This window comes from Canis lupus, chromosome 22 (assembly GCF_003254725.2).
Source record: "Canis lupus dingo isolate Sandy chromosome 22, ASM325472v2, whole genome shotgun sequence".
NCBI lineage: Eukaryota > Metazoa > Chordata > Mammalia > Carnivora > Canidae > Canis > Canis lupus.
The window spans coordinates 15555310-15571646 of record NC_064264.1 but is presented as its reverse complement, the minus strand read 5'-3'; the positions used below and the strand labels follow the sequence as shown (position 1 = coordinate 15571646).

Genomic DNA, 16337 nt, shown 5'->3' with positions numbered 1-16337 from the left:
TTTTTGGTAACTGTGCCTGGTTGTAAGGAGCCCATTGGTCGATTAGGACCTATGGCTATTTCAGGGTTGAGCCTGTTTGCATTTCAGCTCGGGCCACTGTGGGTCCTTTTGCCTTGCTCTGGCTTCCATTATTCAAGCCTATTGCCTAAAAGCACCTTATATACTCCCCAAACAGAGCCCACATAAAAGCAAGAGTTATGGTCAACATTAACTTTATTTTTTCTTACTCAGACTCTGTTACTGCAAACTCTTTAAGCTTATAGTTGCTTAGATCTCCTGCAGGTCCAGTATTTATACATATATTATGTATGGGTGTGTGTGTGTGTGTGTGTGTTTCCATGTTTCCCCCACACACCCACCAGCCACCCACTTTTTCCCATAACCACTATACCACTTTTCCATCTCTGTTCATCATCTCTTCATATTAGCCAACTACTTCTACAATAGAGAGTACTCCCTTCAGCAAAAAGAGCTCTAATCCGTGACCCAGAGGATGATGGCAGTGTGCCAGGTAAGACAGAAAGACTGTTAAGTCTTCATTCTGCATCCCCTTTTCTTTAGCTCTGTCACTAAAATAATCCACTTAACTTCTGGTCTCAATTTCCTTGTCAATAAATGGAGATAAACAAAAACCACCTCACAGGAGGATTAAATGTGTGCTAATGTGTCCACATACCTGCTTCTTTGAGACCTGTGTATCTGATAGTCAAAAGCAGGAAGACACTTGGAAAAGACAAGGCTACAAGAACAAGAGGGCTTATATTTAATTAAACAAGAGATTTCAATGGTTCTTTTAGTCTGTTTCCTTATTTTCAATTTATTCATGAATATAATGTGTTAGTTACAACCCACAACAACAAAAAAGTCACAGATGTGTCTCCTTCAATGATATATTTTTTTTTAAGATTTTATTTATTTATTCATGAGAGACACAGAGACAGAGACAGAGAGAGGCAGAGACAGGCAGAGGGAGAAGCAGGCTCCATGCAGGGAGCCCGACGCAGGACTCCATCCCGGATCTCTAGGATCACACCCTGGACCGAAGGCAGGCGCTAATCCACTGAGCCACCCGGGCTGCCCTCCTTCAATGATATTTGAAGGTGACCGCGGAAGTCACTTGAAAAGCACCAACATTTTAGGAAAATGGGAAATGTTTCTCTGACTCATAGAAGAATGTCCTTTCTCCTCCTTCCTCCCTACCCACCCCACCCCCAAAAAAAGCTTTTCATAATTTCTTTCTTAATAACTCTAGATGCCCTGAAATCCTCAAACTTGGTTTTAAATGTATTGTTGTCATCATGCTTTAAGGGAAAGCTGTCAGATTATTTTAAATGACAAAGAGCTTTAATGCATAAGTATTACAGCTGCCATTCTCTTCGAATATATTCAGAATCTGGATATCCACCCACTTTATCCCCAGCAAATTAACACATAAATACACATCACCGGATTTATCACTTTTACTGTGAATTTAATGATACTACATGTAAGCATAAGCCAGTTTGCTGATGAGACAGATTACATTGAAAGTATTAGAAATGATTTTTTTCTTTTATTAACTTTTCTTTTTTTCTCTCTCTCTCTTAGCATTAAAAGACATGTCTTTATTAGTTATTCCAAAAGCATCCATGGCTCTGTTTCACCCAGAATTATAGGACCTTAAGAGTGTCTGTTACTAATACTAATCCATCTGCTGTAACCATCAGAAAAGAGGCCCAAACACAGCCACTTTCAAGATTTGTGATTAGAGGACACTTTACAGAGCCTTAGAGTTTTATAATGGTCTGTATTTATCAAAGAGTTCTTGCATACATTGTTTTTGTCATAGAAATCCTTTGTAGAGTTGGTTTATTTAATCTCCAGTAAACAAAGAAACGTGCAAAAGTCTACAGAGATTACACGAATTATTCCAGGGTATAAAAAAAATGAATGACAGAGCTAAGAAGACACTCTTACTATTTTCTTTTAAATATAAAGTAAGCCCATAATAGAGCACCTTCTCATCTACAGATGTAGAGATTGCAACAAACCAGATGAACCAGGGAAAACTGTTTTTGTTTCTCTTTCATGTAAATCCAAATAACAAATCAATGAGCATACACCCTGATAAATGAAAAGGTTGTTCCGTGGCAGTAAGCTCAGTGAAAATCACATCTGTAGAGACAGCAGGGAAGGGAGTAAAGCTACACTTGCCTCCCTCCAAAGGGCCTTTAATGTGCTTGAGGAGATCATCCTAGCCCTCTCCAAGAGACCCAGAAGAGAGTCACAGCAGGAAAACCAGAAACATTGTCATGGTGTCACACAGAAGTAGCTGACCTCTCAGCCTTGACTTTTTCCCTGTATAATTGGGATATTAACAACAAATTCATAGAGTATGTGGGAATTAACTGGGGAAATGTTATTAAAGCTGCTTGTCCTTTCAGCACACAGAGAGGCACAATAAATGGTAGGATTGTCACCACCATTCAGATAAAGACCTTTATCTTATGTAAGAAAGGTATCTTGTGTAAAATGTAGTAAAGGAGGCCAATGGAAAAATGCAGTGAATGAAAGCAAAGTACAGGGTGCTAGGAGAGTGGGTGCAGGTCAGAGGTCACCCAGAAGTGACTTCTTGCACTGAAGCACTTTGACCTTGTTTCAGACTGACTGGAACATCACTCTCTTGAGAGACTCAGGTAGAATGATGAATTCAGATCATCCTTCTGTATTTAATATGGCATTAGCAATAAGGCAAAAAAAAAAAAAAAATATATATATATATGGCATTAGCAACAAGGGAAATAATAGGTCAACTACATTGAAAGAAAGATGCCAAGGGAGCCTTTACCATCAACCGCATCTGGAGCAGAAGTGTCTCGAACTCAGGATTTCCAATTGCAAGTTCGTTTCCTTTTTCATATGTTCTGTAAACCCTGTCCAGTTTACCTTTCATAAAGTAGGCCTGATTTGATCAACTCCATACCTGTACTTCTACATAGCCTCCTTTTTCCTCTTCCTGTCTCTTGTCTTTCCATCCCCCGAATTGCCTATTTCACTAGCTCGCCTTAGATGTCCTCTAATTAGGCACTGTCCTCCTCACATTGCTTGCGTTCCCTTCATGCATAGTCCACCGTTACAAATGACACCCCCACCAAACCCTAAGCATCTTCTTTTGAAATCTAGCATACCCATAGGACTTACTACACATTTGTGTTTTGTATTTACAAGGCATGGATCCTAATTTTGCTAAAAGCCATAACAGATACCAGGTTCCAGATGCATCTCTAAAAAGGCGTGACTACTCACGACACTTTGAGCGATCCTTGCCATCTCTCCTTGTTACATAGGAAAGATAATAAGCAAATACCCCATTTGCTGCCCACATATCTGCCCATTCTTTGCTATAATCCTGGCACACAGCATGGCCCCCTGTACATACTCAGCATTTAGTACTAAATGAAGCAAAGTATGTTGTTCATCCTGCAGTATGCCAAAGAATTATGAGACAAGGCCTCTGCCTCTTGAATATAGAACCTTTTATTTTATTTAAATTCAATTAATTAACGTATAATGTAGGATCTTAAGGTGAAATGCCCCCACGCGTACATGTGAACTACTGCTTTTAACACCACAAGGGAGAACACAGACCCTCCTCCTAGTAGTCTGAGACCTTACCACTTGACTCTCCTGTGAGGCCAGGACACAAAAAACTATTAACACCAAGCAGACCGGGATACACAATACATGAGAGAGGTACAGTGAATGTTCATTGGAAAGTGATATCACCACCTTTTCAGGGAATGTGAAGGTAGCCTGGTGAGATCTGAGGGATCATAGGTTATTATAGACAATGGTTAGGACAGAGGAATAGAAGGGCTAGTGTTACATAGAAAGCTCACTGCCTAAATGCAGCTAAAAGAAGTTAAAATGCATGTCTTAGTTTAAGGAATTGCACCATTTCTTAAAGGAATAGTAGGTTCCATCTGTAGATTAACAGGAAATGATATGCTAAAACTAACATTTTAGATAGATTGAGGTATTGGTTGTTCATTTCTTTAATTGTTTTTAGAAGGTAATTTTTAACTCTGGGATCTCTACTGGGCACCGATTGAGTAGTATTTAAAATGTATTTTTTCTTCAATGTGTAATAATGTCAAAATAACTAGCTTTGAGTACTTTCTAATATACTGGGGAATCTGGGCCTTACATTTTGCTTCCTCTGTGAGTAGCTGGTTGCAATTTTAAGTATAAGCAGTACTTTATACCACACAAGCAAAGGCCCTAGAAAAAATATATGTATTCCTGGTTCTGTTTAACTAGAGAGCTCAATAGATGTTTAAGGCATTTGTCACAAACAATATTGGTAAAAATGAAATGTCTCTTAAGTTACCTTTGGCTCATTGTGCTAATAGAGGAATGCTATCTGCTGCTCCTTCAGCATTTATAGTTTCTTTTTTAAAAGCTAAATATAACAGGGGCTCCTGGGTGGCTCAGCTAGTTAAGGGTACGACTCTTGATTTTGGCCCAGGTCATGATCTCAGGGTCCTGAGATGGAGCCCCACATCTAGCTCCTCGCTCAGCAGGGAGTCTTATTGTCCCTCTCTCTCTGCTCCTCCTCAGCTCATGCTCATGTGCTCTCTCTCTCTCTCCCCCAAATAAATAAATAAATACAATCTTAAAAAAATTAACTATAACAGCTATAGTTTGGTGCCTGGAGCTGAATCAGAGGTTTTGGGCTTGCATCCGAGCACCATCCTAATTTGCTTCCTGCCCTGGAGCCAGTCTCTTTGTCCCTCAAAGCTTCTCCTCCTGGTCATATGTGAAGGAGAGAAGAAAAATCATCCTTCACTAGGTTTCCTGGAGGTGCTGGTAAGGCACCTCCTATGTCTGGGACACCTAGTAAATGCTCAAACATATTCACATTGTTTCTGTTATTAGTCTTTTGTAACATAAAACTTGAAATGGGGGAGGGACTTGCAAACAGTTATCAATAAGATGGAGAAAAAGTGAATATATTTTTGTTAGAACTGAATCTGAGTTCCATCTCTTTGTGGATTGTACTGAAAATTTTGTTATTTTTTTAACAAAGTATTTTTAGTTTGTCACATGGTAAACCACATTGGACAGAATTACAAGCAATTCTTTACTCTGATACATAGGGCCATAAACCATATGTACATGTCAGTACATAAAACATATAGGATTTGTATATTCCTAAAGAAAATAGGCGCAAGATAGTACATGAGAAAAATAAAATGATACAGATTGGAATTCCCATGAATATTATTCGGGGAACCAATAGACTTGATGAAACTACAGAACACATTGCTTCTATGTTCCACACCAGAAGAGGCCTTCTCATGCCGTGGGATACCATTAGTTCAAAGGTTTCTTGATGACATTATTAATGAATTGCAATTTCTTTCCTCTTCCAATGAAATGAGAACCAGTATAGAAAGGTATTACAAAATCTTGGACCTTTAGAAACAGGATGAATTAGCAAACATATTGCTATTACAGTGTAATAGTTGTAAAAGAATGTATTATGTTCCATATTTTTAAGTCACTAAAAGTTAAGGTCCTATGTATCAGGCCAACATAAATGTCATGGTTGGTGACAGGTATAAATGTCTGACCTCTAGTGGCTATAGCTTGTAGATGCATCTCCGTTGATGGGGTTTTAAAAAGAACTAAGGCTATGGAAAGAAATCTCAGATTCTAATAACTGAATTCAAAAGTCAAGTGCACTGTCATCTTTCCTGAAGTTCTCCTCGTCCAATTGTTGAGGTAATAACTCAAAGAACATAGTTCAGAACCAGCTTTGTTCATCGGTCATTTCAGGGGCTTGAAACATATCAGGCGGACCCTGCCCTGAGACCCAAGAGCCAAGTAATGTCTGCAGCATTTTTAGTTGACATTCTGAGGTTCATAGCAAGCTTCCAGCATCAACATTCAGCATTATTTTATTGGCTTGCCTGGAATGTTTTCAAAATATCGACAGACTGGCTATGTATACTTTTATTAGATGTCTGTGTAAGTAATATATCTTTCATAATATGTAGATGTGTGGGTTTTTATGAATCTTTTCAGATTCAAATTGAACAGCCTTTCTGTACGTCATGTACTCCATCATGAGTTAAAGATGCTATTTGTGACCAGGGAACAGATTAGAATTAAACCCTGATTATTCTGAACCGCTGAGCTAAATGGACATAGATTCTACATTTAATATGATGCCCCAAATTGAAAAAGAGTAAAAACAATTTATCCTGAGGCCGAATAATAAAAAAAAAAAAAAAAATAGTACTCTGACATGTGATAGTAATCCATTTTCCTTTGTCTTTGACATACACCATATTGGAATATTTGAATTATTTTTTTCTATTTATACTTTGTATCTCAATTAACAAGAACTTTTATCTCAGTAGTTTAGCGAACCATAAATTGCTACGCATTTATGGCTACTGTGGATCTCTGATCATTTTTTTATTTCAAATACCGTGTGGATTATAAAGTTCCATATATTTTAAGGCTTCTTCTGTGCTGACACTTGTAGCACTTTAAAGAGGATATATGAGAAATGGAACTACTCATGATTGCTACATCTTGTCCTCAGTCCATTTTCCTGCCGTCAGCACCTTCTTGAGCTTACCAAGAGTACTGCACTTTAATTTCTTTTTTTTCTGCCTGCTGTATGATACATTTCCACTGTTTTGTGTTTCGTGTTACCATAGAGACAGGAGGTGCTCCAAAGCCCTGGGAAGACGAATAGAAGCCGGTCTTTGAGGAAACAGTCCCTGCTGGCTAGAGAAGCCTGAGGCAGGAATCTATAGCAGTAAATGGAAAGAGGGAGTTTGTGTGGTCAGATCCAACTGCGTGTCCATAGGGTCTTAGGAAGCGCACAGGCCCAGCCATGCTGCATGCAAAATGAGTTGTTTACAGAAACCAATTTTTCATAGATCTCAGGGCAGCCTGGGGTTTCTTAGGAACCAAACTTAGTGTTTTATTTGCAAGAAAACAACTGAAGTGACATTGACCTATTCCTTTTCCTGTTTCCTCATTAAAAGGGAACAGCTTCTAAGAAAGGTCCTCTTTGCCTGACTTATTTTGCCGATCAAAAATCTCACCTTTAAAACACAGATCGATATTCTTTGACTCAGCCAAAACCATCAGAAGTCAAATTTCAGTTTGAGCACAAGAGACTCTAAAACTAGCACCCAGGGATCCCTGGGTGGCGCAGTGGTTTGGCGCCTGCCTTTGGCCCAGGGCGCGATCCTGGAGACCCGGGACCGAATCCCACGTCGGGCTCCTGGTGCATGGAGCCTGCTTCTCCCTCTGCCTGTGTCTCTGCCTCTCTCTCTCTCTCTCTCTTTCTGTGTGTGTGTGACTGTCATAAATAATTAAAAAAAAAAAACATTAAAAAAAAAAAAAAAAAAAACTAGCACCCAAATCATTGATCCAGATATGCTAGTTTTAGAAATAAGTAGTTTATGTTTACCCTGAACTGTCATGCACTCCTTCCATGTTTTAGATCACAGCAAAGATTTTATGCTTTTTCCCCAATTTAATGAATTGTAATACCTCCTACTATATTAACTTATAACTGCTAATATCTTTTAAATAAAACTGCTAAAAGAATCTAAAATAATATAGTCTTTTTTCTCTTCCCTTTTCCAAACAGAGAAGTATATGGTTAGCCTTTGAAAGAAAAGGGGAAGAGAAAAATTAAAAGCTTAAGGAAAAAAATATAAAACAGATTTTTAAAAGAACAAATGTTATTTTGTGAAAAAGGGATTTTTTTTTTTTTTTTTTTTTTTTTTTTTTTTTGGATAAGATCCATACTCAGAGTGTTTGCTGGATTTTGTCACAGATCTAGTATCTAAGCACAGGAAGAATTCTGAGAAATTAAAAAAAAAATCAGTGTACCTTCCCAGGTTACCAGTCCAAGGGCATACTATGCAAAATTGTACTTTGGAGCAAGAGGGCCAGTGAGGTGTAAATCTGCAAATGGAAACAAGTTTTGAGTGAAGACCTCGAAGGCCTTCATTTTCTTCCAACTGACAGTAGGAGGCAGGAGTGTACCAGCCTGAGCTACTTTCTTTAAGGTACTGCCCCTGACTCATGCCAGATTTCTTTTTTTACTCATTTTCTAGAAATACATGAAACCAAAATCTTAGAGGTAGTGTCAGATTTCATAACAAAACTTAGTACCATCAATCCGGTACAAGATAATGCTGCTGGGCTATGAATAGAACACTCAGAAAAGGCAAGTCTATCAGTTTCTGAGTGGCAACTCTGTGTACCTTGGGCCCCATTACAGGCCCTATTCCAATTTGAATAAAAAGAATGGCAAGAAATAAGGTCAGTCTCATTTTGGAAAGGAAAGTCACTTTTATTAAGTTAGATCCTTCTAATTCTCACTGATTTACTAAAATGTATACAGGACTATGAAGTAAAAGAAGAGTCCCTGAACGATAATGTGGTCTCCCTATGTATGCTTAGGTGTCTGGATAAACACATGTCAGAACACGGCCAGTAGCAACAGGAGGCACTGCCATTATTAGCATTCAACTTTAATGATTGTATTCTACGTCTCTTAGCCACTGTCTATTCTACTTTTCAAGGCAGCTACATAAATCCTGATTACCTAGGAATATACAGCTGTTCCTTCTTTATGTAAAACACAATCACAACGAAATGTTAAATTATGGAACATTGCATTCTTTCACTTGTTTTTCATGTAGCTACAAAATGATGTTGGAAAAGCATTTTCCTTCTTTAATAACAGATTTCATTGATAGGTCATCTCTTATTCATTGTCCTAATCTCAATATGTTACAGGTTTTGTGATTTGTGTGTGTGTGTCTCAGCATTAGGGATGTATTTATACCTGAAATTTATTTCTCTATATAATTCAAACCATACTGTTTATTTGACAACCACGATTAGTGTACAATCTGTGACGACAGAACAAAGCCAAGTTTGCTAGTTTATACAGGGGTGGAGTGAGCTTATGATCTTGATTTTGTAACTTCTGTTCTAGCCAAATGAACTATACATCCTTATATAATGACTTATAAATAATATATAGAAGTATTTTTAGTAAATATGGAGAAATGAACAATGTTAGTTTCCATTAGGATATGGATGATTCGAATTTGAACTTTAAATTTTTTTTTGTTTGGTTGGTGGGTTTGATTTTTGGGGTTTTTTTCTAGACTTTATTTTTTTATTAGAGAGCAAGAGAGAACAAGTTGGGTTAAAGATCTGACTCAAAAATGCTACAGAAAATATAGCATTGGAGATACCCCAGATTCTAGACTTTTGCAGTCCAGTACAGTAGCCAATAATAGCCTTTTTGACTTCTCGAGATGAGGCTAGCCTGAATTGAAATGTGTTGTAAGTATAAAATACATTTTTTATTTTGAAGACTTAGTACCTAAAACAAATAAAGCCAAGGATTTCATTAACGTATTTTAAATATGCTTACATGCTGAAGTTATACTATTTGACATTTGATTCGGTAAAATATATTATTAAAATTAATTTCAGGTGATGATTTCCCACTATTTAAAATAACCTCTAAAAAATTTTAAGTAGCATATGTAGCCCACATTTGTGACTCTCATAATATTTCTATTGGATGGCATTGTTCTAGACTCAATTCTAGGTCTTCAAAAGGTCAGAAAGCACAAAAATATATATTAAACAAAAATGTTATGTCCTCAGTTTGTTACCCAGGTAATGTTATTCCAAAGTATTTTCTTTGGAAAGGACTGGTATAAAACATTAAGTGAAAGAGGATAATAAAATTAGGCCCTGCTTAGGTTCAGTTAAGAAATCATGTACTGAATACTCATAAAGCAGGCACTGTCTTAAGTACTTGGAATATACCAGTAAATAAAACAAGGATCCCTACCTTCATGGAGCTTAGGTCAGAGCAAGTTAGGTCAGACTCACATGGATAGGAGTTTTTTCTACTCTTTGAACATATTGCTATTTTTAGATATGGCTAATATGTCTTTAATAACAGACTGGAAGCAAAGTAAAGGAACATTTCTATGTATACGATCATACATTAAATTGAGTTTAAAATGGTCTTCAACACAAATGTCTCAGGATGGAATTTGACATGAATAAAAACAGATTGTTTAAGCAGACTTTTATTGGGCACATACTGAAAACCAACCTCAGCTATTAAGTCTACATTGAAATTTGTTAAAGTTTGTATTCAAAATTATGATTCTATGAAACATAGAATTCTATTATTTTATGGTTTTGGATATGGTAGTTGGGTTTGTTTCCTCCCCCTCCAAAATTTTGAACTACTAAATGAATATGATTCTGTATTTTCATAATTTAAGTGACAGGATCCCAAATGTTTCAGCGACTTAGCACCTAGCATGGTGTCTAAACACTCACTGAATTAACTAATAAATTGACATAATCATAACTTCAACTCAAGATCTCTAGAAGAACAAAGAAATGTTGGCTATTAGGCTTGGCAAGGAGGCTAGGGATTATGACTATTGTCTTTAAATACTGGAAGGGCTGGTGAGTGGAAGAGGAATTGGATGCACTTACTACATCCCTAATGGAAAAAAAAATCAGTAGGGCCAGTGATGAAGATTTCAGGGAAATAAGCACTAGATAAATGTAAGCTAAAACATTTTATTATTAGACCTGTCCAAAAGAAGAATGTACTGTCTCTTGAGAATTTGACTAGAGATCTTCAGACTAGACAAGATGACCGCTTAACAGGATGCTGAATAAATTGAATTCAACCATTGAATAGATGGTTCTACCAAGTAAGATCTACCAAGATCTTTCCAATCCTCAGATTATATGACTCCATGAATCAAAGTGAAATGGAGTCAAAATAGTATAAATTACTTGTTCAGAAGGAACATGTGTACATTAAAAATATCTAAAGGTGTTGAATTAGGAAAGATAAGAAGTAAAGGAAAATACTTGAAAACACACTGTAAGAAACTCCTTACAAATGGCTTCAGGGGGCAACTGGGTGGTTCAGTGGTTGAACCTCTGCCTTTAGCTCAGGTCATGATCCCGGTGTCCTGGGATAGAGTCCTGCATCAGGTTCCCCGCAGAGAGCCTGCTTCTCCTTCTGCCTATGTCTCTGCCCCTCTCTCTCTCTCTTTCTCTCTCTCTCTCTCTCTCATTAATAAATAAATAAATAAAATTGAGAAAGAGAGAAAAGAAAGAAAAGAGAAGGCCTCAGGGAAATGTTTAGGTCCCATAGTATTTCTTTAGCTGGTTATTTTCCCAGATAGCTTCCAAGTCATGAGCACTGGAAATCAGCCTTTCCTCAAGTTTTCATTGTAGTGAAGATGTTCTTTATATCGCAGTGGGTCTATTTTCTGTGGTCTAATCATGCACCCCAGAGCCATAGGGGTATAAGATTACAACTGAGCTTGCCAGAGACAAACAGCAGAGTCTCTGTGGACTTCACAGTTTATGGACTTCTTAAAACCTCAATTTCCGGGATCCCTGGGTGGCACAGCGGTTTAGCGCCTGCCTTTGGCCCAGGGTGGGATCCTGGAGACCCAGGATTGAATCCCACATCCGGCTCCCGGTGCATGGAGCCTGCTTCTCCGTCCGCCTGTGTCTCTGCCTCTCTCTCTCTCTCTCTCTCTCTCTCTCTGTGTGACTATCATAAATAAAAATTAAAATTAAAATTAAAAAAAAAACCTCAATTTCCTCAATTATAAGACCAGGTTGTTAATACCTATCTTTTAGAGTTGCTGCAAAAATGTTTAAATAACATATAAAGGGTTTATCAGATATTTGTATGTATTCGATAACTATAATATCAAACCATATCCCTTATTGGTTATTATTTATAATTATATTATTATATTATTTTATTATTATTATATTATTTCTCCACCTCTTCCTCATGAAACACTAGAACAACTGATCAAGTTATTTACTATTTGGTATTATCTGACAGGCAATTGCATACTTGAGAAATATTTTCTTAATAGTTGCTCACAATGTGACCACAAGTGCATAGTAGCATGAGACTGCTGTCAGGCACAAACAGGACTGGCAAGCAGATGCTATGGTTGGTTTTAATATGCTAGTATGAAGCGGAAGCTGCTTTGGACAGAAGTTTGGTTTGGAAATGTGTCATTTGAAGTAATGGTAAAGCATCTAAAGCAGAAATGCTTCAGGAACCTAAGATGAACACAGGAGTGAGGCTCTGCCATTAGGGCTGCTGATGCAGGTGTGAGAGTCTTATTGGCAGAGGTGGTTGGAGCTGTGAGATCCTGGTGAAGGGAAAGTGGAATGGACAGAAAAGTGGGGGGCTGAGTATCTAACCATGAGAAATGGCCACATGGGGAAGGCATAGCATTGTGTTTGGGAGGGGCTGGGAAGATGGAAGAAGCTACCAAAGAAGATTAAAAGTAATCATCAAAATGTGGGAGAATAAGCATGATAAAGGGCATTACCATGAGAGAACATTCTAGCAAGTGGTCTGAAGACTAGAGTTTTGTCTCTGGCTCTGCCTTAAGGTTATGTCTGATTCAGCTTTATGTAAAACAAGGTAAATATATCACTTCTCTCATGGAAGTGTTACAAAAATCAAATGAGTAAAGTATAGGGAAAATGCTTGAGAACTACAGAATAACCATATATCAAGGTAACATGATTTTGATATTATCAGTGTATATATTATTAAAAGTTATGAATAACATTCTATAATGACTTATGATACCAACTACCCAGAGTTAGTCCAAACTTTACAGATCACAGTTCTCTGAAAAACTGCCCTCACTTCAGATACCAGCTGCAAGTTTGGGGGTCCCCAGGCCACCCTCACTTCTGACTAGCTGGCTATAAATTCAGGGGTTTTCACTACACCCTCTGGTTCAATAATTCACTGCAATGAGTCCTAGAATTCAGGTGCTTACTATTCAGCTCAGCTTACTCTATTATAGCTTTATTATAGTAAAAAAAGACACAAGTCAGAACCAGCCAAAAAAAGACCACACATTGAGTGAGTTCCATAAGGGTGCCAACATGAAGCTTCTGTTGTCCTCACTCATATATTATTTCTCCCCAAGACATCAGTGTGTGAAAATACACATCATATTGACAACCAGGAAAACTCTGCATCAGTGTCTAGACTTTGTATTGAGGCTTCATTACTTAGGTATAACTGACTGAATCATTGGCCACATGATTGAACTCCATCTATACCCTCCTCCTCTCTTAGAAGATCAAGTTTATATCACTTAACTCAAAACCCTAACATTCTAATCATATGATTGGTCTTTTTGATGTAGCCACCCCCTACCCTGAATCACAATTACCAGTTTATGCCTAGGGGCCTACCATGAATAGCAAAGAGACTCCTATCACTGGAAATTCCAAAGGTTTAGAGGCTACCTCTCAGGAACCTGGATAAAGGCAAACCAAAAAAAATTTTTAAGGTTTTTTTTATTTGAGAGAGTGAGCAAGTGGGAGGAGGAGCGGAGGGAAAGAGAATCCTGAAGCAGATTCCCCAGTGAGCACAGAGCCCAAAGCTGGGCTTGATCCCAGACCCCCAAGATCATGACCTGAACCAAAATCAAGAGCCGGCCACTTAAATGACTGAGCCCCTCAAAGGCCCCCAAATTCTTTATTATACATATTCAAAAGTGTTGAAAATTCCATTGAGTAAGAATTTTGAGGTACTTAGATATCAATAAAGAGATATAGATAAAAAACAAATTAAAATTTGCTAAGAATTGAATAGAGATTGGGAAAAAGGGAAGCAAATATAAAGAGGGACATTCAAACAGATTATATATCAGAAGGATAAGGAATTGAATGGAAGGTTTCACCTTACTTCACTACAGAAAAAAAGAAGCTGGACTTCACCTGAACACCCTGTAGTCAGGATCCTGCAGCATCTTGAGTTCCTTCCAGTCTTATGAGCAATTAAGAAGGCCTACTATAGGAAATTATAAAATGGAAGTGCTGTCTTGAATTTTTATTTAAAGGGCAATGATATAAGACTGAATAGAAGTATGTATATGATGGGTTTCTGAAAAGCAAAAAAAAAAAAAAACTATAGTTAAATTATGTTGAACAGTTCAACCAAGTAAATTTGAAGATGAAACTGGCTTTATTCAGCAATTTATAAATCAGGCAACATCTCATGTAGCACATAGAAAGGAGCTTCTATGAGCTATACAAAACAGGCAGAAAAGGGGAGACACAAGCCATATATTGTTTTAGGCAAGATCACCTTCCTTTGAAAGGGGACAGAAAGGGGTCATTGGGCAAACCACCTCACTAGTGCGGACCAGATAATTCTAGATTGATTGGTTAATGGTTACATTCCTGGGTGAGGCTAAGACTGCTATTAGGTTAGGTATTAAGTTTTGGTTTGCTGACTTGGGACTCACCCACCACAAGTGACTCCATTTTGGACCTTTTGTTTCCTTTTTTAATAGTTTTGATTAGACTTTCAGCTAGAGAAATGTAGATTAGACTTCTCAGGCGAGAGAAATGTAGATAAAATTAAATTTCCTTACAACTTGTAGTCCATTGATAAATACCTAACACCTGCAGAGTGTGACATTCCTCAAGGGACTCTCAGCTGCCTTACTGTTAATGCTTTTCTAGAGACTAAAAGCAACTTTATCTTGACAATAGCCAGACATCCAGGATCCTATAGGTGTTCTTTAACATACAGAAATCTGAAAATCCCTTTAGAGGCTTTTGTTATCTCTACCTCCCCCCAAACTTAAAAATATATAATCAGTTGCTCCTCACAATCACAAGTGCAGCTCTTTCTGCCCAAGGGTCCTGCCCCTCTGATATAATAAAAGCACTCTTTTGCACCATAAAACTTCTCAAAAATTCTTTGTTGCCCCTTGCTCTGGATGATCCTGCTTAAGTGCAATCAAAATATAAGGCATTTAGTACCACTCTCTGCTACCTCTCTGTAGTTCTCACAACTTTTGTTGATCTTCGGTGTGGTATTCACAGGTCCTGATGGGTTTTGCTTAATCTTTGTGATATTCACAGGCCACAACTTCAGATTCACAATTTTTTTAAGTTTTTTAAGTTTTCTTTGTTCCTCTTCTGACATTCTTAAGTGGATCATTTGGTTGATAGTAGGTAGCTGGGAACTTACATTGAAAGCTTTTGAGAGAAAAGAGCACTCCAGGGAGATTGCAATAATTATTTTAAGTAGGATAATTCCCAATGTCTGGAATGTACTTGAGAGCCTGATCCCCAAGACCCAAAACAGTCAAAATCAAATAAGTTAAAGAAAGAGTCTCTTGGGACACCTGGGTGACTCAGCGGTTGAGATCAGCCTTTGGCCCAGGGCATGATCCTGGAGTCCTGGGATGGAGTCCCACATCAGGCTTCCTGCATGGAGCTACTTCTCCCTTTGCCTGTGTCTCTGCCTCTCTCTCTCTCTCTCTCTCTCTCTCTCTCTGTGTGTGTCTCATGAATAAATAAATAAAATCTTAAAAATAAAAAGGTGATCTTGCCTAAAACAACATATGGCTTGTGTCTCCCCTTTTCTGCCTGTTTTGTATAGCTCATAGAAGCTCCTTTCTATGTGCTACATGAGATGTTGCCTGATTTATAAATTGCTGAATAAAGCCAGTTTCATCTTCAAATTTACTTGGTTGAACTGTTCAACATAATTTAACTATAGTTAACTATAGTTTAATTTAACTATAGTTAACTATAGTTTTTTTTTTGCTTTTCAGAAACCCATCATATACATACTTCTATTCAGTCTTATATCAACATAATTTAACTATAGTTTTTTTTTTTTGCTTTTCAGAAACCCATCATATACATACTTCTATTCAGTCTTATATCATTGCCCTTTAAATAAAAATTCAAGACAGCACTTCCATTTTATAATTTCCTATAGTAGGCCTTCTTAATTGCTCATAAGACTGGAAGGAACTCAAGATGCTGCAGGATCCTGACTACAGGGTGTTCAGGTGAAGTCCAGCTTCTTTTTTTCTGTAGTGAAGTAAGGTGAAACCTTCCATTCAATTCCTTATCCTTCTGATATATAATCTGTTTGAATGTCCCTCTTTATATTTGCTTCCCTTTTTCCCACATCTCTATTCAATTCTTAGCAAATTTTAATTTGTTTTTTATCTATATCTCTTTATTGATATCTAAGTACCTCACATGGCTTGCTCAATGATCTTATGTAACTGAGTTTCAACTTCCCCAGAAGGGTTAATCAAAGTGCAGCGTGATGGCCACAGCACAGATACCTCCTTCTTTGAAGATAATCAGGAACTATCCCAGAATCAAGATCTAGACCAAGGAGTCTAAGACTCTATTGCTTTAGCAGCAGATTCTGC

At 37.6% G+C, this 16337-nt stretch overlaps 1 protein-coding gene across 11 annotated transcripts in view; it reads left to right on the top strand.

The window, feature by feature from the left end:
* The window catches only part of DIAPH3 (diaphanous related formin 3), a 506600-nt gene that overhangs the window by 470315 nt on the left and 19948 nt on the right, over positions 1 to 16337 (top strand). Inside the window, exon 28 of one of the 11 annotated variants that reach the window (XM_049099480.1) lies at positions 15797 to 15861. The exons of the other annotated variants lie outside the window; for them this stretch is intronic. Coding sequence (XP_048955437.1) covers positions 15797 to 15846 — 50 coding nt within the window. The 3' untranslated portion in view covers positions 15847 to 15861. Of the gene's footprint in view, positions 1 to 15796; positions 15862 to 16337 lie in introns of those variants that run through there. 11 annotated transcript variants of the gene reach the window in all.